Here is a 22,856-nt window from a genome sequence, read left to right as displayed (position 1 = left end):
AAGATAGGTTGTGAAATGTGTTGCACTTTTTAAAAAACCCACCTTTAACCTAATGGATAGGGCGAGTTTTAAATACAGAATTTGGCATACTAATTTATAGTAGGTGGAATATATATGTAAATTCACAATATGCTGTTTATTGAGTTATGACTTAACAATTTGAAACTGTATTTGGTTGGTACTGTCCAACATGTGCCCATAAATTTTATCATTCGGAGGCCTATCTTCTGTGAACTAGTGGATGTGACTACTTGAAGTGGTGATCTGAACATTTTACAAAATCTTCTGTTCGAAAGAGGATAATCATTTAATGTAGCAGGTAGCTGAACGTTTGGGGCGGGGGAGGGATGTTCATTTTGCCTTCTTTCCCCAGAATTTGCTTCTAAATCTACTTTGAAAAAGAAGTTGTTTTCAAGATGTTGCAAAATAGATGTAATTGCACTTGCTTGTAAGCAGCAGTAATAATTATCTTGAGGCTAATGTGCTTCAGCAGCAACACTTCATGACTACTTTCCATAAAGCTGGTATGACATTTTTGCTCTATAAGTTAATGTTATGTTGGAATGTGGTATCATCCAGCTGTGTGTAGTTCTTTAGCTAATGTTTGCCTACAGTTTAATAACCTTTTAAAGTACTACAGAACCTGAAAGATTCTATAACATTTTATGTAGTTGTGGGTCTTGGTCCAGCAGGTTAGCTTTTATGTAGAAAGCCCTGTTTGTCCAGGGCTTTTTCTGCTCTCTTCTTCCAGAGGAAAATATGGGTGGTGCTCATGCATTCTGAACATTTTCTTGTGAAAAAAAGAGGGTGATGTAACTATACTAGTAGGGGAAAAATTTCACTCATATGTTTTCCTTGCTTTGTTAGAAGGGCACATCGTCTACTCTGTTCCAATGAATGTGGATAAAACCTGCATGTGTGAAGTCTGGACAAGTTGCATATTAAATTAAGCATTTATGCTAACGTTTTTTTCTATAATTTTGTAAACGTTTTAACTAAAACTCTCCGAGTTGGCAGATGCCTCCATTGCTACCTCTTAAAAGTTAGAAGGAAGACAGTGCAATAAACAGCTTCGCTTGTGTAACCCTAGTTAGCACAGAGTTATATGCCATGCGAAGTCCACATGGCATAGCCATGTACATGCTGTAGCCCTTTTAATCCCAGAATCTGCTGTGAACCTTAAAGAGAGCCCCATCTTCACCTTAGGTAGATTTTCTACTCATAGAGTTGTGAACCTGCAAGAGGAAGGAACAGGACATGTGTGAGGGTTGGGTTTTGGGAACTGGGTGGGTAGAAGAGTTCATGCGACTGGCTGCCAGTGCAGTTCATGCCCAATTTAATAGGCTAGTTTTAACTCTTTTAAAGCCTCTAAATGATTTGGGCCTGAACAACTTGAAGGACTTTCTTCACCCATATCTACATACCTGTACCCTTAAGATTAACAGCAGAGGTCGTCCCCATTTTTCTGCTGTTTTGGTTAGTCTCGCCAGTACTGGAGATACTTTTTTTCACCGAAGATTTTTTTCACTGTTTATGTCAAGTGATCTTTAAATTGGTAACGCTTTTTGGTTGTGATACATTTTTCATGTGCCTCATCTCCTTAAATTATGATTTGTTTTACGAGATGAGTTAAGGTAAATACATCCTGTATCTTTGAATTTTAATATGTTAGTACCAGTAGAACCTTATTATTCTGTCAAACAGCATGTAAGTGTTTTTAAATGAATGGGAAGGGAAAACAAAACTGGCTTGTGTAGAGTTTCTGGCAGTACTATTTAACTTCTGTTTTAATAATAATTTTTTTACTTTTGCTGAATCACACTGGGGTTTTTTGACTGATTATAAAAATGTTTTATCTGTGTTCTCTGTCCCATTTATTTTGACGGTGCCACTTTATTGCAGAATTAAATTTGAAACAATTTTTTGTATGTATTTATAAACAACTTAAGTTTTGTTTCTTGAACTGTGAAAATAAGTTTACTTACGTAATCTTCAACATTTTTTAATTAAAAGGAAGGCATAAATGGTAAGTGTACTTGGAACCACAAAAACAGTCCTTGTTTTTAGAGTTAACACAGAATTAATTTTCAGATGCTTCTACTTGAGACGTATGTAGTTCATAAACAATATCAGCATATTAATTACAAGTTGCTAAATAAAGAAAACCGCTTACAATTTTTATTGAAACTATTTTACTATGGAAGCAAACAAATAAAAATTCATGTCCCAGTAGATACTTAGGGTAGAATTCAACTGACGTTTACTCAGAGAATACTAATTGAAATGAATGGGCTTATATTAGTTGTGCTCATAAATTTCAGTGTGTACTCTGAGTAAGAGTTAGTTGAATTCCACCCACAGTTTACCATTCACATAGTTTGGGATAGTGCTTTTGGCCAGAGGAAAAGTTATTTAACTTGCCTACAGTGCAAATCACTGATAACTTAGGGTGCAGATTAGCACTTTTCTATTAGCTTCCTAAAGTTAGCTTAAAAAGCATTTCTGGGCAGTTTTGATGGTAAGTATGAAATGTTTGTAATTTAATGCCTTTAATCAGTACATAGGTAAAAGCAATCATAAAATGAAATCATAAGAGAATTGTGGTAGAATATGTATTTTGCTTGCAGAAAGTCCAGGTTCTATCCCCATCAACTTCTTTTAAAAGGATTAAACAGTAAGTGAAGGCCACTGACTAAGACCCTGGAGTGCTGGTGCCAGATAGAGTAGGCCATACTTGGTTAGATGAAATGAGCATGATGTGAGGCAGCTTCCTATGTTTTGGAAAATTAAAAAGAGATCCCTGTTTTTGCATTTTACCAATAGATAATAAACTTAATAGTTCCTATACAGCAGGGGTGGCCAACTCTCGAGGGACTGCGATCTACTTTCAGAATTAAAATCTGACAGTGATCTACCCCCTTTTTTTGGGTTCAGGTCAAAGTTGTTGAGCAAAGTGGTTGACCCCGTTTTATGCCCCTTCTGTTGGTCTTCCATTGGGGGAGGGACTTCGATTAGTCGCTCACCAAAACAGTGCTGTGAAAGCGTTTTGCCTCACAGCAAAAACTCCATCTTCTGTTACAGATATCAGGAGAAAATCTAGGCGGGGGTGGAGCCAGGTGCTCTTAGGCAAAAGCAAAGGAAAATGAGACAGCGATCGACTGCAACCTCCCAGGGATTGACCAGTCGATCCCGATCGACCTGTTGGACATCCCTACTATACAGTATACCAGGGATGTCCAACAGGTTGCTCGTGATCTACTGGTTGATCGCGTGGGGTCTGTGGTCGATTGTGGGACCCCAACAACCCCCCCCCCGAAAAAGCTCAATCAAAGTTCAACAGCTCTGGCTTCCTGAATAAGGCTCAACAACTTTGGTAGATCACGGTGAGTTTTTTTATAGTGGGAGTAGATCACAGTCTCTTGAAAGTTGGACATGCCTGCTGTATACCATGCCATCTTCAATAGTTTTTATATCAGAGTATGCTCAGTTCTGACTTTATTTCTGTGATCCTAGTATCAGTATTGAGGATTCTCTAAAATTAGTATGTTTATTTGATTTTAATTTATTCTTTAAACCACAGCTAAGCACCAACAGTCGAGGCTTCCTGTCAAAGTCCTCAAAGTTAGCCAGTTTTTAAGGTCTTTACTTGAATCTGCTGCATGGTGATGCTAAACATTCAGTTGATTTAGCACTTCTTTTGCTTACTGAAAATGCTTTCATTAAGGGTTACTGTTTAATATGTATTGGCAGTTTGTGAAGTAAGTGAAAGGCAGTTATTAATATATGTATAATTTCAAATTGGAAACTTCCTAATTAACTTAGTACATATTAGTAGTGACGCAGTGAATATATTACTCTTGAGTTTTTTCTTTTCCTGAAATGTCTTTAAGGGCTGCTGTTCTCAGTAATGTTTCCTTGTGATGCACAGGGTATATGGAATAGTTTTCCCCCCCTTTCCAGCTACCATCATCTGCAACCCTTGTCAAATTGTTTTAATATAACTGCCACTAATTGCCTTTATCCTTGCAGTTCATAAATCAAATAAGAAAGGAGACTTATTGGTGTTTAAATGCCACTACCAAACAGTTCTGGTTGTGGATCACCCTTAATTACATGTAATTTTAATCTGAGAAATGTACTTCATAGCACTTTGCTTGTGACATGAAAATACAAGAGATTCTATCTTAAACTGTAAGGATTGTTTTATTGGAGTTCAGAGGGACAATGACAGGATAAGAAAAAGTTTTGTCAAGTGAATTTACAGACTACTGAGTTTCAGCAGAGAGTTTTTCAACAGATTAAATTAGTGTTTCACAAACTTTGGGTCTCCAGCTGTTGTTGGACTACAACTCCCACCATCCCTACATAGCAGGACCAGTGGTCAGGGATGATGGGAACTGCAGTCCAACAACTGTCAAGGAGACCCAAATTTGAGAAACATTTGTTTAAATAATGCAAAAACCATACTTCTTCCATTCCCAACTTGGGATGGTGAGTAGGAGGTAAGAGACAAGAAAGGAGGAGGAGTGGCGTTATATGTCAGGGATGTGTATACCTGTGAAGAGATCCAAGATTTAGAACCTCAAAGCCAAAGTGAGAGCATTTGGGTCAAAATTAAGGGAGAGATGAATAACAGGGACCTCATTGTGGGAGTTTACTATAGATCCCCAAGCCAAACGGAGGACATAAATGATGCCTTCCTGGAACAGATGGCCAAGCATGCAAAAGGAAGGGAGATAGTAGTATTGGGGGACTTCAATTACCCGGATATTTGCTGGATGTCAAACTCAGCCAAGAGCATAAGGTCAAACAGATTCCTCACTGGCCTTGCAGACAACTTCATTGTCCAGAAAGTGGGAGAAGCAACAAGAGGAACAGCCATTTTAGATCTGGTCCTAACCAGTGTTGATGACCTGGTTAGTGGGGTAGAAGTGGAAGGATCATTAGGCGCGAGTGATCATGCTCTTCTGAAGTTTACTATACAGCGGAAAGGAGCAGCCAAGCATACTAGGACTCAATTTCTTGACTTTAAGAAAGCCGACTTCATAAAACTTAGGGAAGTGCTGGGTGAGATCCCATGGACAGTAATACTAAAAGGAAAGGGAGTTCATGATGGCTGGGAGTTTGTTAAGAGGGAGATAGTAAAAGCACAACTTCAGGCAATACCAGTGAGACGGAAACATGGAAGGTGCCTAAAGAAGCCAGGGTGGCTATCTAAAGAACTTTTAACTGAGTTAAGATTAAAAAAGGATGTGTACAAAAAATGGAAAAGGGGGGAAACCACCAAAGAAGAATTCAAACAAATAGCCAGCACGTGTAGACACAAAGTCAGAAAAGCTAAAGCACAGAATGATCTCAGGCTTGCTAGAGAGGTTAAAAGCAACAAAAAAGGCTTTTATGGGTATGTTCGTAGCAAAAGGAAGAACAAAGAAACAGTGGGGTCACTCAGAGGAGAAGATGGTGAAATGCAAACAGGGGACACAGAAAGGGCTGAACTCCTCAATGCCTTCTTTGCCTCAGTCTTCTCCGATAAAGAAAACAATGCCCGACCTGAAGAATTTGGAGCAAATGATTCAGCAGAGGAAACACAGCCCAGAATAACTAAGGAGATAGTACAAGAATACTTGGCTAGTTTAGATGTATTCAAGTCTCCAGGGCCAGATGAACTGCATCCAAGAGTATTAAAAGAACTGGCAGATGTGATCTCAGAACCACTGGCAGTCATCTTTGAGAATTCCTGGAGAACAGGCGAAGTCCCGGCAGACTGGAGGAGGGCAAATGTTGTCCCTATTTTCAAAAAGGGGAAAAGAGAGGACCCAAATAATTACCGCCCAGTCAGTCTGACATCAATACCAGGGAAGATTCTGGAGCAGATCATTAAGCAAACAGTTTGTGAGCACCTAGAAAGGAATACTGTGATCACCAATAGTCAGCATGGATTTCTGAAAAATAAGTCGTGTCAGACTAACCTGATCTTGTTTTTTGACAGAATTACAAGCCTGGTAGATGAAGGGAACGCAGTGGATGTAGCCTACCTTGATTTCAGCAAGGCATTTGACAAGGTGCCCCATGATATTCTTGTAAAGAAGCTGGTAAAATGCGGTCTTGACTATGCTACCACTCAGTGGATTTGTAACTGGATGAGTGACCGAACCCAAAGGGTGCTCATCAATGGTTCCTCTTCATCCTGGAGAAGAGTGACTAGTGGGGTGCCACAGGGTTCTGTCTTGGGCCCGGTCTTATTCAACATCTTTATCAACGACTTGGATGATGGACTCAAGGGCATCCTGATCAAATTTGCAGATGACACCAAACTGGGAGGGGTGGCTAACACCCCAGAGGACAGGATCACACTTCAAAACGACCTTGACAGATTAGAGATCTGGGCCAAAACAAAAAAGATGAACTTTAACAGGGAGAAATGTAAAGTATTGCAATTGGGCAAAAAAATGAGAGGCACAAATACAAGATGGGTGACACCTGGCTTGAGAGCAGTACATGTGAAAAGGATCTAGGAGTCTTGGTTGACCACAAACTTGACATGAGCCAACAGTGTGACGCGGCAGCTAAAAAAGCCAATGCAATTCTGGGCTGCATCAATAGGAGTATTGCATCTAGATCAAGAGAAGTAATAGTGCCACTGTATTCTGCTCTGGTCAGACCTCACCTGGAGTACTGTGTCCAGTTCTGGGCACCACAGTTCAAGAAGGACACTGACAAACTGGAACGTGTCCAGAGGAGGGCAACCAAAATGGTCAAAGGCCTGGAAACGATGCCTTATGAAGAACGGCTAAGGGAGCTGGGCATGTTTAGCCTGGAGAAGAGGAGGTTAAGGGGTGATATGATAGCCATGTTCAAATATATAAAAGGATGTCACATAGAGGAGGGAGAAAGGTTGTTTTCTGCTGCTCCAGAGAAGCGGACACGGAGCAATGGTTCCAAACTACAAGAAAAAAGATTCCACCTAAACATTAGGAAGAACTTCCTGACAGTAAGAGCTGTTCGACAGTGGAATTTGCTGCCAAGGTGTGTGGTGGAGTCTCCTTCTTTGGAGGTCTTTAAGCAGAGGCTTGACAACCCTATGTCAGGAGTGCTCTGATGGTGTTTCCTGCTTGGCAGGGGGTTGGACTCGATGGCCCTTGTGGTCTCTTCCAACTCTATGATTCTATGATTCTATGATTCTATGAGATGCATTGGCTTAACTGTTGGACATTCAGTGAAGGTTTGCTCCATCTGAATACCCTGCAGGACTATTGGCTGCTTGGAAGACAACTACAGCTGGGCTCTTTATGGGGTCATGAATTCTTTTGTTCCAACAATATCACAGTTTGATTATATTTAACCATGCCTACCTCAGAACCAAAAGTGGGCCATTTAATTTCTGTCTCCAGCACTCTGTCACAAAAAACACTTATAGTAAAGTGAATAGCTAACTCTCAATACTAGAATGAGGGTTCATTCAGTTAAGCTGAATGTTGGGTGATACACAAGGAAGTACTTCACACAGTCAGTGCATAGTTGAATATGGATTTTTCTACTGCAGGAAGTTGTGATGGTTTGGACAAGCTATAAAAGGGGATTTGACAAATCCATGTAGGATATAGCTGTCAATGGGTATTAGCAATGATGGATATGTTGAAATATCCGAGGCACTAGTCCTCAGAATAACCATTTGCTGGGATCACAAGTAGGTCGGCCAGTGTGAGAACAGAATGCTGGACTAGATGTGCCTTTGATTTGATCCAGCAGTTATGGTCTTACATACTTAACTGAGCTTTTTTGCTTGGGCATCAAGAATCTGGAGGAAATGTGTTAAGAAGACATCTTAACACTTCTTAACTGTCTGGGGAGTGGGGAGAATACATAACAGGGGTGAAAATATATTTAACTGAGGGATGTACATTGGGGATTAACACGATCCAAGTTAGTCAAAACGGGAAAAATTAGTATCTGTGGATCAATTTTCATTCTGGCTGATGGGTTCTATTGTTAGGTCTATGTCCAAAGTTAAGGATATTCCTACATCTGATAAATATATTTACTATTTCCCCTACAACATTATGCCTCAGGATATATAGAAATAATGAAAGTAGGTAAGAAACAGGCTTGTGCCTTGGTGCCACAGGTTTATATAGAGCACCATGTTACCATTGTTGAGAATACCAGGAGATTGACATTTCTGTGCTTGGGGTGAAGAAGGGACCCATCACCCTTTTTAATGTTTCCCAGGACCTAGTGACTCTTCCCAAGTCTCATGCCATGCTTTGCCTGGGACAGAGTTCTTTGAGCCTCACAATGTTAGTATTATCTTGGCAATATCTTGGTTACCTTAAATCCTAGTTTTTCATCGAGGTTTTCTGCTCCTTTGATCATTTTAAACCCTTCTTCCCAATTCTCTGCTTTTTCTGCTTTGTTTCTCTTTCACCTGATTCTTATGGGAAAATCCAAATCTGTGGAAAAAATACAGAGAGAGAAGAGGATGAGAAGGCTTTATTTCCTCTCATTGGGGAAGAGGGAGCATGACCAAGTTGAGTCTGGGAATCCAGCTGTATTGTCTTCACCTCTTCATATACTTGCTAGCATTCATGCATGCTAGTTGTATTTAAGTGCAGTCTCCCACACTTCTTGCCTCTAAACCTCTTGCCTACTGAATATATTTTGTTTAAGAAGGCTTTTCCTGGGGTCTAACTCAGTCATTTAAGGAATGTAAATTGTAGAGCCCCAGAAATAGTTGTATTGTTTTTAGAATGTGTAAATATGGTTTTATTGTTTTTTTTATTTTGTAGCTCATTGAAATGATTTCATTATTTTTAGAATTTGTATTTTGATGTCCTATTCCATTCTTCCTCGCTGCTTAAATGGTGTTAATGCTGTGAGGTGGTCTATAAATGTGTTAAATAAACTCCACAGGTTTCTGTCTATATCTGTGCCATGGACAGAAACTGGGGAGGAGCCACCAGGGACTGGGATGCATACTGAAGCTAGTCAAATGAGTATTTGCTTGTCCCCTGGGTGGAGGGTTGATGGGTGCTTTGTTCACTCTATGAGAGAAAGCATCTTCAAGGTAAGCAACCAGTGTATCATTTATGTGTAACCACTGCTCTGTTTCTGTTATTTTCTTGCTTCTTTGATCACAGTTTTGCATATACAGTGGTACCTCAGTTTAAGAAAAGTCCTGTTTAAGAACGATTCGGTTTACGAACTCTGCAAAACCGGAAATAGTGTCCCGGTTTATGAACTTTACCTCGGTCTAAGAACGGAAACTGAATGGTGGAAGGGAACCGGTGGCAGTTGGTTTAAGAACAGTTTCGGTTTAAGAACGGACTTCCAGAACGGATTAAGTTTGTAAACCAAGGTACCACTGTAGTAGATCTTTGCAGTGTGCTTGCTCACTATACAAATCGCTTTACTTACTATACAAAAGGACAAAAAGATTATTCAGTACTACTGATCCCTTCAGTTTTTTAATATGGTAGTTTTTTGGTAATTGGATTTGCAGCTAAAATAACTTGTGAGATTTTGTGATTCCATGCAGGTTTGAGATAGAAACGTTGACCCCCTTGAATGCTTATACTTTCTTTTCCATGGCATGTTGTTTGCAGTTTGGTTCCAGAACATTTATTACAGAGATAAAGATAAGGCTTCTGTCATTCAATTTGATATGCTTCAAGATACAAGTGATTGCATGATATAAACCTTTAGCCACTTAAACTTGTGAAAATGAACTGTGCTCTTTGTAGGTGACTGAAGATCACTTCATAGCTGATGAATTTCCTATATGCATATTACTTTTCATGCATGATGAATATATTTGGCTGTGGTACATGTGTGCTTAAGATTATGCTTATTTGGTCTCCTGATTGTCTTCCATCCAGGCTATTGATCAGCTCCATGTCTGCTTATCTGACCATGCTGTGCCATCAAATGTTTCTATACCATTCATTGAGTTAGAATTTACAAACATTCTAAACAGAAGTGGCATCCATGTTGGAAATTAACATATATGAAGCATTTCTTTTTAGTTCTCTTGGCTTGAAGAATGGGGATCTGTTCAGTATCATGTTAAGGCACTGAAGTTTTATAAGGCTGAGCCACCACCCACCATCCTAATTTACTTGTCAGAGTATTCTCAGCAGTTCACTGAATTGAGCTAAGAAAATGTCTGATAATGGTTTAATTGCTTAAAATCTTAGTATTTCTCAATAAAAGGGCAATGGTGAATGCTGTTTTCCCGAAGATTTCCCTTTCATAGGTAAGCACTCTTTACAGTCAGGACTTCATTAGTGAAATAAACTTTTTGGATATTAACTAGAAGTATGCATGTATACTTAATGCATTTTTAAATAGAACAAATGTGTGCTATAATTTGCTAATATTCTCAGTTCCTCATAATCTTCAATTGCCAGCATTATAAAAAGTAATATGAAACTACATTACATGTCATCTATGCAGTAGGAATGTAATAAAATTATTGTCTATCATGAGTGGTTATGTGTACCCCTCATGCTTCCTTCTACCTCTTTGTACTTATATGTACCTACCAAATGATCCAACCTCTTTTGTCAGTAGGCCTTGTAATGTTTTTTCTCCTGTTAGCCTCTGTAGTGTATACATGGGTCATCCTTCTGCCTTGTATAAGGTTTTGGATAATCAAACTGACATTCACAGCAGTTGCACTGAATTTTCTACAGTTATGATTGGCCCATGTCCCCCTCTGTGGTATTTGAAGTATTAATGATATCACAGCAGCTCATATATGTTTTTATGGTGACAGGCAGCTTGTTGTTCATGAAATCCATGCTGCTTCTGAGGTCAATTGGAATGTGTATATATTTAATTGTGATACATATAGTTTTTAATTACTATTTTAAAAATACATTTAAAATATTTTATGTACAGTAGTTATATTATGGTACAATCTGACATGATCAACTTTAAATAAGAAGCTGATTGTGCTGGAACTGTATAAAGACAATAATAGTAATTATTATTATTATTATTATTATTATTATTATTATTATTTGCCACCCATTCTGCTGGGTTGCTGGTTTCCTAGATCCAACACCATCTAGGAAAGGATTGCTGTATGTATTGTGAATTAAGTCTAGAAAACAAAGTCTTGACCATTGGGGACAGCACCGTGAAATTGTTTCAATTGTTTCAGTGCATTTAGAGATATTCTTGATCTATTTATTTTTCATTTCTCCAAGAGAATTAGCTGAATGAAGCAAATAGTATTTTTCTTGTGGGAATAAACTTCAGAATAGGTGTTCCAGCTTCCTACATAAGCTTGCTTGAAGAATGAGATGAAAAAATGCCTTTAAAATTGATATGATAGTTTTACATTGGTTGGTGATTATTGTACCTAAGAATTAAATATACACAAACATGTCACACGATGTCAGTTGAATTACTCCGTCAAAAACCTTCATATATTTACCTGACAATAAGTCCATTATTGAGGGTTAATTCTTTTTTGCCAGTCCGTACTGTCAAATATATTTAAGAATAACATGGTTAGATTTAATACACGATTTGCTGAGCTATGCAACCACACCTGGGTGTATATTTGAGGGAATATTTATCTTTTAACGGAAACCTTGAAAATAGTTTTTAGAAGGAATACATTTCTTCCTGTTCATTAATGCTTAACCGTTAGGCTCCATTAATTGAGAAAATAAAAAATAATATGTATGTACGAGACGTGATTTATTATAGTCATTCTACAGAATTCTACAGAATGAACATTTGCTTATGTATTATAGTGAGACATTTACTGAGATGGCTGGTGCTGTTTTGCAGTTTTAAAATATTGGATTTATGGTTGAAGCAATGGAAGTTTCTACCTTAAATCTGGTTCCATATCCAGCTTGGTTCAATATTTTGATTTCAATGCTGCAGATGCACAAAATCTCCCTTCATAGAAATATTGTAGGAAAAGGCACAATGTGCTTCACAGCTTTATTGGATAGTTCCAGGTATTTAGAACAGAAGTCAAGACAGGTGCTTTTGAAGTCAGCCAGAAGAATCATCCTAGGAAAGTTCTGTTAAACTGTCTTGTTCTTTTGAAGTCAGATTGGAGAGTACAGCAATATCAACACTCACAAAAGGGGTTTCTAATCTAGTAGTATTTTTTCTTGGGAATGGGATACTGTACTTGGAGGCTTTGCACGTGTTCATTTATGTCACAAATTACCGTACTTTGTCTGATAACTGCATTTGTGATGCAATTAACAAATCTGAAAGACATAAAAATGATAGGACTGATTGGCTCAATGAGACCACAGACTTAATTTTTTGGTCATAGCTTCTATTTTTATCCTTAACTTTGGACATATTTATGGCCTTTCCCTGAAGACTTGAGTCTGTTCACATGGCTGGAAATAGCAGCTAATATGCCAGTTTTGCTAACCAAGAAAAGTAACTCGAGTAATGTGGAAAATGAAATTTTGAAGCAGAAAAGTCCTCAATTTATCCTGCACTTTGAATAGGCAAGTGAGAGCTTTCCCTCAGGAAAGCATTTCTGTATGTAGAAGTAGTTGAATCATGATCACAGGTTGCCTCCTTGAACAGAGCTGCAAAAATTAAGGAGCAAGCCTTAATGGAATTAACAGTTTATATAGATTCATTTGAAATAGTCCTAAGCTCAATATGTATTTCTTTCTTTGCAAGTTATTCCCTGTTCTCCTTTGACTGACAGATAACAGGGTAGGTTGATAACACTTGTCAATTATTTGGCTATTCACTCCACACTTTGCATTTTGAAAGCGAGTTAAGTTCTAATGAGGGGCAGGAAAAACAGGCTCCTGCATAGTACAGAAAGTTTGAATATGCCTTCCTTGCACCAGCGGGTAGTAAAAGAAATCAAGCGCATGCATTGGTAACTTTGAGACTTGATTACTGCAGGGCTTGATCCTTGTCCAGAAGCTCTGTTCTTCACTAGCTAGACCACTGTTCCCCATTCTTTGCCAGTGATGCAGAGGACTCCTACCCCAACTAGAGGATGGCCAGTATTTACTTCTTTATTTAAATTGTATAGTGCCCTATACCCAAAGACCTGAGGGCAGTCCTTTCTTATGTTCAGGACTCTCCAGTAAATTGGTTTTCATTATTCATGGCTGAGATAAGGACTTCTTTGACCCTGAAATGATTGCATTTAAAGGTGCATCAAAGTCAGAATGCTTCAGCCAAAGCAGAAGCCAGAGGTTGCTTTGTGTGACACTGCAGTCTGGCAGTGTCATATTTTCTCACATATTATGGAGTGTGTTAAAACCTCACCAATTCTACTCAGAAGTAATTCTGGTTGCATTCAGTGGTGCTTACTCCCAAGTAAATGGGATTGGGGTTGCAGCCTGAGTTTGAGCAGGAACTTAAGCATATTGTTCCAGTACTTTTATCAGTTGCTCAGATTCCCATTCCAACTGTGGACCTAATTCAGATTTGTGGTCTTAGCCTCTTAAAGCTCTAAATAGTGTAGGACCAGGCTTCCTGAAATACTGCATTCTCCAAAATAAACCTACTCAAACCGTAAGATTCTCTTCAGAGGCCCTACCAAGTGAAGTGAGGCTGGTGAATGCTACTTAATGGCCTTCTCAGTGATGGCATTTCAGATTTAGAATGTCCTCTCCAGAGAGTCTATGGTAATTCTGAGTGTGGTTAACTTTTGAACTACAGTTTATAAATTCTGTACGTTTGGGTTGTCTACTTCTGTTCTTCTCCACGCTAGAAATTTTAATGCAGCCTTTTCTTTTTAATGACCCTGTTTTTATTTGTATTTTATATCACGTGAGTTGCCTAGAGAATAGTGCTGTTGGATTCTCTTTTACTACCTTTTAGTGTCTTCCTGGGGTGGGGTGAACAATCTGGTGTCCAATTTCAACTATATTAAAATCTTGGATTTCTCCATTGATTAATTTGGGTGGCTCTCACTTTTAACGTTGGAAACATTTGTGCATGAGTGGTGCCATTTTGGCTTAATAAGGACCATACTTGAAGAATGAATTTGCTACTATTATAGGATTAATGAGGATAATAGGACAAATGATGTGAAATTCCCTTTTTGCTTCTTTGATACAGAGGAAGACTGGCAGTATCCCAGCAATAATAGCTTGAGGCTGTATAGAGGAAATGGTAAAATGTGTCTCTGCACTTGCTCATGGAGAGATATGGTGGAGAGCTTATTTGTGGTAGACATCACCCGTCACAATTTCAGAAGATGTGCAGTTTGCCAAGGAGCCTTCATTTGCTGTAAACTGTCAGTTTGATACTGAGTGAATGTTTCAAATTACTTTATTCTTATTTAGATGTTCTCCTTAAACTATATGAAACAGCAAAATACCAGTTTTAGAGTAATCCAGAGCTGCCCCTGTGCCTCAAAGATAAGAAATATTTATGTGTTTGCCCCCTCCCCCCAAAAAAGTATTCAAAATATTTCCCCATCTTGTGTTGGCAGATTATTTTTTGGCCCTGAACCACTTGCTAGGTTTGTTCCTTCATTTCACTTCAATAATCTGCCCTATATATTGAATTTTTACTTTTGCTAACTAATACAGAATGCTATGTTTGCAGGTGTTTCCCAAAAGCGGCTTGCCATCTGAGGTGCAACTGCAGTGCTAGCTTCCTGGGAGGTCGGGTGCTGTTGTTTACTGAGAGGAGGAAGGGCAAGTTGGTGAGGAGTTCAGGAGGTTAGCGCAAGAACATTGGCTGCAGTGTTGTGTTTGTGGTATGCCAACCCCTACCTTACTCTCAAGCACGAGCAGCCCAACTGCTAGGAAGCTAGTGTAATGGCTTCACCGAACCTGACGAAACACTATTGGTGTTTCCTCTGCAAAAGTTTAGCTTTCTGCAAAAATCATAGGTGGAATGTAAATGCTTTTGCTAACACAACTGACAGCTAATGGTTGTGTGACATGGCTCTCTCAGAAAAAGCTGCTGAAGCTGGGAAAAACAAAACAGATTTTGGGTGCTCTCCCACTGAAAATGTCCCTTACTGGGTGTAAATATTTTGTGGACTGACATCTAGGGATGATGAGAGTTACTTTCTCTAAGGAAAAGGTAAGATATTTGAGAGAGTAATTCTGGGGGTGTTGCCAGACATCACCCACCCATTTTTGCTTTTCAAAGGGTAACTCCTCCAGTTAAGTGTGAATCTGATGAAAATAAGTTTGATGTACGTATACAATGTGATGTAAAATACATGATGATCGTATCTAATGTGAAACGTAATATGAGCCATACATTTAGGAACGCTTGCATTTTCTTTTCTTTCACAATTTACCTGAACTGCCTAGTGAGCAAACTGGGCTTAGTCAACATCACTGTATAGAAGTATGAATGATTTCTTTTTGTAGATGCAATTTGCACTTTGATTAAAAGGTTAATAGTTGTAATGGCACAGAGGTTTCAGGATGAACTACAGAGACCCCATACCATTTCGAGAGCAGAGGCAATTACGGTCCAATGCAGCCATTGCTCCATCTGAGGGGTGAGATTCATCCTGCACTACTGGGACTCTCCTTGCCATTCAGATTTGAAATGGCGAATCACAGCCAAGCTGGTGGGCAGTACTTGGGTGGCAGACCTGTCTGGAGCCTATTTTTCTCTTGAGCATTTAAACCGGCTGCACAGAGGTTTCAGAATGAAATACAGCTGAGCGGTTTTCACAGCGAGGTGCTGCCTAATTACTCCAACAAAGCTTCTCTCTCCCCCCCCCCCAATTTTCTGTTGACAAAAGTTCAAAGTCCCTCCCACCTCTAAATCATACAGCTTTCTGTCCATTGTTTTGCATGTGTTATTTGTCCAGGTACATACAACCTACTTCTCTGCTATAATAGTACACACATTTAGCTGTATAAATTTTATATTTCAGCTGTATTAGCCTGGAGGTTATGTGGTATTCTATCCATTTTGTGTTGTTTATGTTGACATTACAAGTATTCATGTTCTGCTAATTTTTTATTAAAACTGTCTTGGAACATACTTACATACAAATATGGAATATTTGACTGCATGTCTAACTTTCATTTGTACTTCTGAATACTGGCTTTTAGTACTTCATGCTAACAATACTACTGCTTTTCCTGAAAGAGCATACGGCACTCTTGGTTCTGTGAGTCTATTAATGACTTAAGTAGAACTAAACACTTTATAATTCTGCATTTTCTTGAAAAAATTTTCTCCACATGAGAAAATGTATCATATTTGGGAAAGGGGTACCTTAAAAAAAATTCTGAAAATGGGTTTTCTCATTAAACCTATGATATTTGCACAGTTCCATTCTTGTGACTTCAGTGGAGTCTGCAGTCTGTGCTAAGTTGCAATCGATGTCAGGGGCACATGGCTTCTCTCAGTATTCTAAACTGGCTTGTAAACATATTGTATTGAAGCTGTTTGAAATCTGATGCTTCAATATTTATAAATTTTATTAGGAAGTTTAATACTGTTACTGACCACTTTTAGTCTTACAGTAATTTTAATATTTTTGGTTTTAATCTTGTAATGGTTGGATATATTTATCAGAACAGCTTATTTTTGTAGAGCTGCTTGACTTTTCATGGTTTTCTTGTGTGTATTGCCTTAGGTTGCCTCTGGTTGTAAGGTGGGAAAATGGAAAACTGTGTGTCTTGACTTTATTATTCTGTGTTGCAGTTTTTAATAACTTCATTCTGAATTTCTTCAAGTTATCTATTAATGGAATTGTTTGAAAACCCACACAAACTTTTAATCTCCAATAATATCTGTGTTCTACTAGCCTTTTGACTTCACTAAAAAAGTCAGCTTACTCCCCCTTCCCCACCCCATTTTATGAATGCTACCATTAAGTCCTAATTTTGCTTTTGATGAATATTGTTCCATCTCTTTTATAGACCTGGTTTTTAGTAATGAATTCAACACCTGTGTTTTGCATGATTTGGATTGTAAGGGATAATATATTAATAGTTGTGTCTTTTCTTAATGGCACAGTTCAGTGTACTTGCACATTAATGATATAAAATGATAAGTAGTATGATTTTAAGCCCATATGGTAGTATTGTAAACAAGTCCAATAACACACAGAGACACTTAATCTTCCACCTACACATAGCTTTTAGTTATTTGAAGGCTTGAAAAAAACCCTTCATTTTCAATTTTCTGAGTTTGCCTGCCTGATTCTTAATGGCCGAGACCATTCTTAATTCAGTACAGGCTACTGGTGAATGAGTATTTGCTCACCTGCCTTACGATAGTGACCTACTGCTGCTATTTGTATTCTATATTGTGAGTTTTCTTAATTTATGGCCATTGCACATAACGCTTCCAGTCTGAAACATTTTTAAGACTTCAAACAATATCATTCCAAACGGCCCATTTTTTGATATTATGTGCTTGTTATTAAGGCTCAGAAGAAGAATAACTAAAAAACAACAACATACTTTCATGCTCCTAGGGGTCAGTACATACTGTTTGTTCTGAATATCTCAGGATTGTGAGAAGAATCATACAAACAAATTAAATCCCTATACACTAATCTAAATTGTTGCTGATTCTCGATCCTGGTAGTTTCTTTATACTGTCTCTGGGTGCACTACGACCTGGTGCAGAAGTAATATTTCTCAAGCTATTATCTGTTGTCTGTTTGGGGACCAGAACATTGCCCCTGTGGCACTGGATGCCTGTACACCAAAGCTCAAGAATGTACAAGTTTGAGTTGAGAGTATGCAGTCCAGATGTGTAGTCAACCTCTAGGGGCTTGTTTAGTTGTTATCCACCTCTTTGATTCTGCCAGGTTTGTGATCAGAAGAGATTCTCAACTTCATTTACTCCTCCTTGTTCCTTTGACCTTGAGTAAAAATAACATTTACACGAGATCCTCTATCTATAGATATCTCAGTTGGAAGAATCTTGTGTACTTAAACTTTCTCAGCAAGCCCCAAATTGTAGGACTTCAATAATTTACTGAGTTTTAAAACTTCTTTTTTGCAGGATTCCTCTGATACTACGTAAATCAGAAAATTTGATTTATTTTGTAATAACTGTGACAAATTAAGTTTTGATGTTGCTTGAAAAGATGAGAATGTTAAAGTAATAAGTGATAGGTTGATTGTGAAAATTATGTTTACTTTCAGAGAGAACAGGAAATGAGAATGGGTGATATGGGTCCTCGTGGAGCATTAAACATGGGAGGTAGGGATCTGAAGCAAAAGGCTCTTGTTATTTCAAAGTTTATTTGAGACTGTACATGTTACTTATGAGTATTATACATTGAGAAGTATTCTTGAAATATTTATTTCTGTAGTGAATCTTGTTCTTCAGGATTTTTTGTTTCAAATGTGAGTTATCTTAACATTAGGAAAAAGCAAATGAACATACTAAATATGGGCCGGTGGGTTGTTACTTTTTTCATTTTAAGGCTGTTTCTGAAGAAAAGCAAAATGCGAATTGTATCTAATACAAAAGGAAAAGGTTGTGGGTTTTAAAAAATTACTTCTTGAGATTCACTTATTTAAGTTTTTGAATATGTTGCTATTTATGGAAGATGATTCTGGAAAATGATCGGAAACAAAGTACAATTAACATTTATCAAAGTCTCCTCATTGTAACTGGCATTAATGAAGCACCTTTGTGAAAATTTCATGCTCTATTAAGTTTAGCACTATGTATACAGTATCACCACAGTGATTTATTATGAGGGAGCACCCAATTGCCTGCTATGGTTTAGCAACTGAGAATGTGCTACACTCCTTCATGCTTTAATTCCCCCACTCTTCTAACCATGGCTAAGATTTTGTGGCCACTACTGCTTTCTAGTTATATTTTCTGACCATTCTGAAGAAACCATATTTGAACCTAGAGACATTATCTAATTATCCTTGTTGAGGCAAGATGCTCAAAAGGGTGGTAGCTGCACATGCTTCAGTCAGTCTTGGATGAAGCTGATTACCCAGATTATTTCATTCTAGTTTCAGACCTAGGTTTGAAACTGAAACTGCTTCGGTTGTCTTCAGAGATGAAATGTGCTGAAGGAGGGTAGGAGGAGAGTGATGCTGCTGATTCTGTTGACTAAGAAAGCATTAAACAGTCCTGATTATCTTACGGAACATTGCTTTTTGCATGAGCCTCCCTGGCCCTTTCGATCTGAATGTGTGACCCTACTTCTCCTTCAGATTCCACCTTGTGTGGAGACTGGGCTGGCCTACAGAAGAAGTGAGGCCTTTACCATTGCAGCCCTGAAGTTGCTGAATGCCCTTCCATAGGACCAACCAGAAAAGCATTAATTAGATATAGCACTGGGCAAACTAAACAAACAATGGATAATAAAGAAGAAATTTGGGTAGAAGGGAAGGGGGGAGTGCATATTCTCGCTGCTTAAAATTAAACCGTGGTTTAATTGGAGCTGGTTAGTATTGGTTACTATTAATTCTGAAAGCAAAAAGCTTCCTTTTGTGAGTGGAAGCGCTAATTAAACAGCATGTGTTTTCAAATGGGCTGTCTGATTGAAAGCATTCTTTAAAAAATTCTTTAAGGTTCTTAGTGCACTTACAGTGAACAAAACTTCTATGAACACTGTCTTTAGAAATAGATCCAGGAATTTTTCATGCAACCAGCACACCCAAATAGAGCTTGACTCCACATGTTAGAAGAGTGTACCCCACATTTAACCTGCTGGAAAGATGTGTAGTTTACTCAGTGAATTTGCTGTAATTTCCAGATTTGTGGACAGGGATGGTGGGCAAGATGTCTTGTTGCCCATAAGTATACAACTGAGGCACAACATTTTGATGTGCACTTCTGGCAGGCAGACCTTTATTGAACTTCAGGCCTTTATTGAACTTCAAGCACTTTAATGTTGGAGCATAAGGTCTTTCCTCTCCCTATTACTAGGAAAGAAAGGGAGAGGCCTAGTTAAGTCAAATTGTCTACATAAAATACAGAAAGCTTTGGCACCCAGATTAATACATAATTCATACATGTGCTCAAATATTAGGCTTATATGTAATAGAATGAAAGTTCATTTTGTCAGTTTGTTTAAGTTCTTTGTTTACTTATGTTTAAGAAATATGCACTTGGTTTGAATATATAAGAATCCTACTACTTCATCATTGTTCTAGCCAAGCTTAGCTTGAGTAATTTCCCCAACAAAACCGTGTGTGTGTGTGTGTGTGTGTGTGTAAAAAAAGTGTAAAAACACAGTTGTGGCTGAAGAGTTACGAAGTCTAGCTAAGTAGACTTTATTAAAAGTACTTTATTTGAACTATTAAAATGACAGCTGAATATCATTTTATAGCTGTCCTTAACCAAATGCATAGAGCATACCATTCTTGTCACTCATCTCTGTTTCCTGGCACTGGTAAAATTAGAATCCTAAATTCTATGTTTCAGAGCCAAAGTAGGTATCATGGTGGAAACAATATTATGTTTCTTCATGTTTCTGCCCTCCTTTCATGTGAAGCTGGTGTGTTAGAGTAAAGCTGATTTTTCCACCCAAAAATCATTCACGTTAACCTCCCTGTGCTCCTATAATCCTAGGCATTTTTCTGCCAGTCCAGCTTTCTTCGTTTAACAGATAGGAAAGAAGTACAGGAGTGATGGAGTGTGGCAAGATAATTTGTGTGTGTATAAGGTTCAGGTCTCATTCATATGCCTCTTTTTCTATAACTTATTGAACATAAACCCCTGCTTTAAATGTAATGGGACACTGACTTGAATATACAAACATGTCCCTAAAATCATGGATCTTGCTCTCGCTATCTCTCTCTCCCTGTGTGTGCGCGAATATTTTTTAATACAGTGAGATGATTCCTTCTGCATTTCTATAATGTACAGTTCATGTCTTATCTCATGGGTATTACTATTTTCCACTACAAGTCAATGTGCAGCTGTTTTTAAAAATGAATAGGTTAACTACTTGAGTATAAATAAGTACAATGTGTTCACAAAGTTAAGGGGATTCATACTCTGATTAGTAAAGCTGAATAAGTTGCCTACTACTTGAACATAAGTACCTCTGGGTGACTTCTTTCAGTTTCATTCATTCTTATTTACGCACCTGTGATAGTATCTTCTGCCGTAAATCTCTTAAGTTGGCCTCTTTGGATTGGGGCCAACTTGAAAGTTACTGCAGTTACCTGTATGAATTGGTAACTTTATGGAAAATAAGTAGAGCTGAAACCTATAAACAGTTTAAACACTTAATTTCAGCAGTAACTTTCAGTAACTAACTTTTTCTTAAAACCTTATGGTGGAAGTAAATGTACAGTCTCAAAGGATAAAAGCAATTTGTTCATTTAATTGATGTTATGTATAGTTTGTTATTGTTGTAAATTTTAAAATTCAGTTAGGACAGCTCTAAGTGTAGACTGTTTTGCATAGATGCCTTTAGCCCAGCACCTGCTGGAAACCAAGGTCCTCCTCCTCCACCTCCAATGATGGGTATGAATATGAACAACAGAGGAACAATGCCTGGCCCTGCAATGGGTCCTGGTCCTGCCTTGGGACCAGAAGGAGCTGCAAACATTGGAGCCCCAATGATGCCAGATAATGGAACTGTGGTAATGTATCACAAAATTTTAATTTTGTCTCTACTTCATTGTGGCACATCTCTTTGCTGCAAAGATAACTTCACGCTAAAACTAGTTTAGAATAGACCTTTAATTTAATAAATACCCTTTGAGATTGAAAAATAATTTAAAAACAAACTTAACTGCAGTCTTGCTGATATTGTTACTGACACTGTATTAAAAGTGATTATACCTGATAATTATGTACACAGAATTAATTGCCAAAATTGTTTTACAGTCAGAAGGCTGTTTTTCACACTTTTGCAATGATCAAAGTAGAGGAATGCAAAAACAAAACAATATATTATTTTATAGACAACAAATATAATTGGTCATTCTTATTTTGCTGTATTGGGGCAGGTAAACCTATAATATGATTGCTGTTGAAATGACACATAGTGTGAAGATATCTTTGATTAAGTGAATCTTAAGTACAAATTTAATTAGTTAACATGCTAGTGTTATACAAGTGAGGCTACAATTATAGAACCATCTGTGTGACTCAACACGCGGAATAGCTTCTTCAGATGGTTGGGTATAATTCACAGGTGGGCAGGCTGTGTTGGCAGACTGCGTCTGGTTCTTGACTTAATTTTAAAAACCATCTGCAGTGTGATCAGACCAGACCTCTGGCAAGAACATCCTTCTTGCAGGTCCAGAATGAAAAGGGGTGCCCCATTCAGTCAGCATGTGCTCCCTGACAGTTTATCCCTAAATGAATGTTGCCGTTGGTGAGAAAATGGTTGCCTACTCCTGGTTTAAGTTAACAGATAGAACTTTGTTTGTTGTGTTTTCCTGTATCAGTTTATTTTTGCTGAAAAGTCAAGGTGATTTTTAAACTTGGTCAGTAAAAATGATTGCAGTGGAAACAACAGGTGAAGCTCTTGCTGTCTCTGATACTCTCCAATATCTTGAAAGCTGGGCTATTTCTGCTCATACTGATTTTGAAGAGAAGTATATCAGCACCAGTTTTTTCTATGTATTTTACTCAGAATACTGTTTTCATGAGGGATGTGGGTGGCGCTGTGGGTTAAACCACAGAGCCCAGGGCTTGCCGATCAGAAGGTTGGCTGTTTGAATCCCCGCGGCGGGGTGAGCTCCCATTGCTCGGTCCCTGCTCCTGCCAACCTAACAGTTTGAAAGCACATCAAAGTGCAAGTAGATAAATAGGTACTGCTCTGGTGGGAAGGTAAATGGCGTCTCTATGCACAGCTCTGGTTTGCCAGAAGCGGCTTAGTCATGCTGGCCACATGACCTGGAAGCTGTACACTGGCTCCCTCGGCCAGTAAAGCGAGATGAGTGCCGCAACCCCCGAGTCAT

The 22,856-nt window shown here is 38.3% G+C and overlaps 1 protein-coding gene across 3 annotated transcripts in view; it reads left to right on the top strand.

Moving 5' to 3' along the window:
* PSPC1 (paraspeckle component 1) overlaps nt 1–22,856 on the top strand; it is a 63,547-nt gene that overhangs the window by 13,386 nt on the left and 27,305 nt on the right. Inside the window, exons 7-8 of one of the 3 annotated variants that reach the window (XM_079973844.1) lie at nt 18,105–18,162; nt 21,349–21,527. The exons of the other annotated variants lie outside the window; for them this stretch is intronic. Coding sequence (XP_079829970.1) covers nt 18,105–18,162; nt 21,349–21,527 — 237 coding nt within the window. The remainder of the gene's footprint in view (nt 1–18,104; nt 18,163–21,348; nt 21,528–22,856) is intronic. 3 annotated transcript variants of the gene reach the window in all.

The sequence above is a fragment of the Podarcis cretensis genome (assembly GCF_951804945.1).
Source record: "Podarcis cretensis genome assembly, chromosome: 4".
NCBI lineage: Eukaryota > Metazoa > Chordata > Lepidosauria > Squamata > Lacertidae > Podarcis > Podarcis cretensis.
This window is presented reverse-complemented; position numbering and strand designations above follow the sequence as displayed.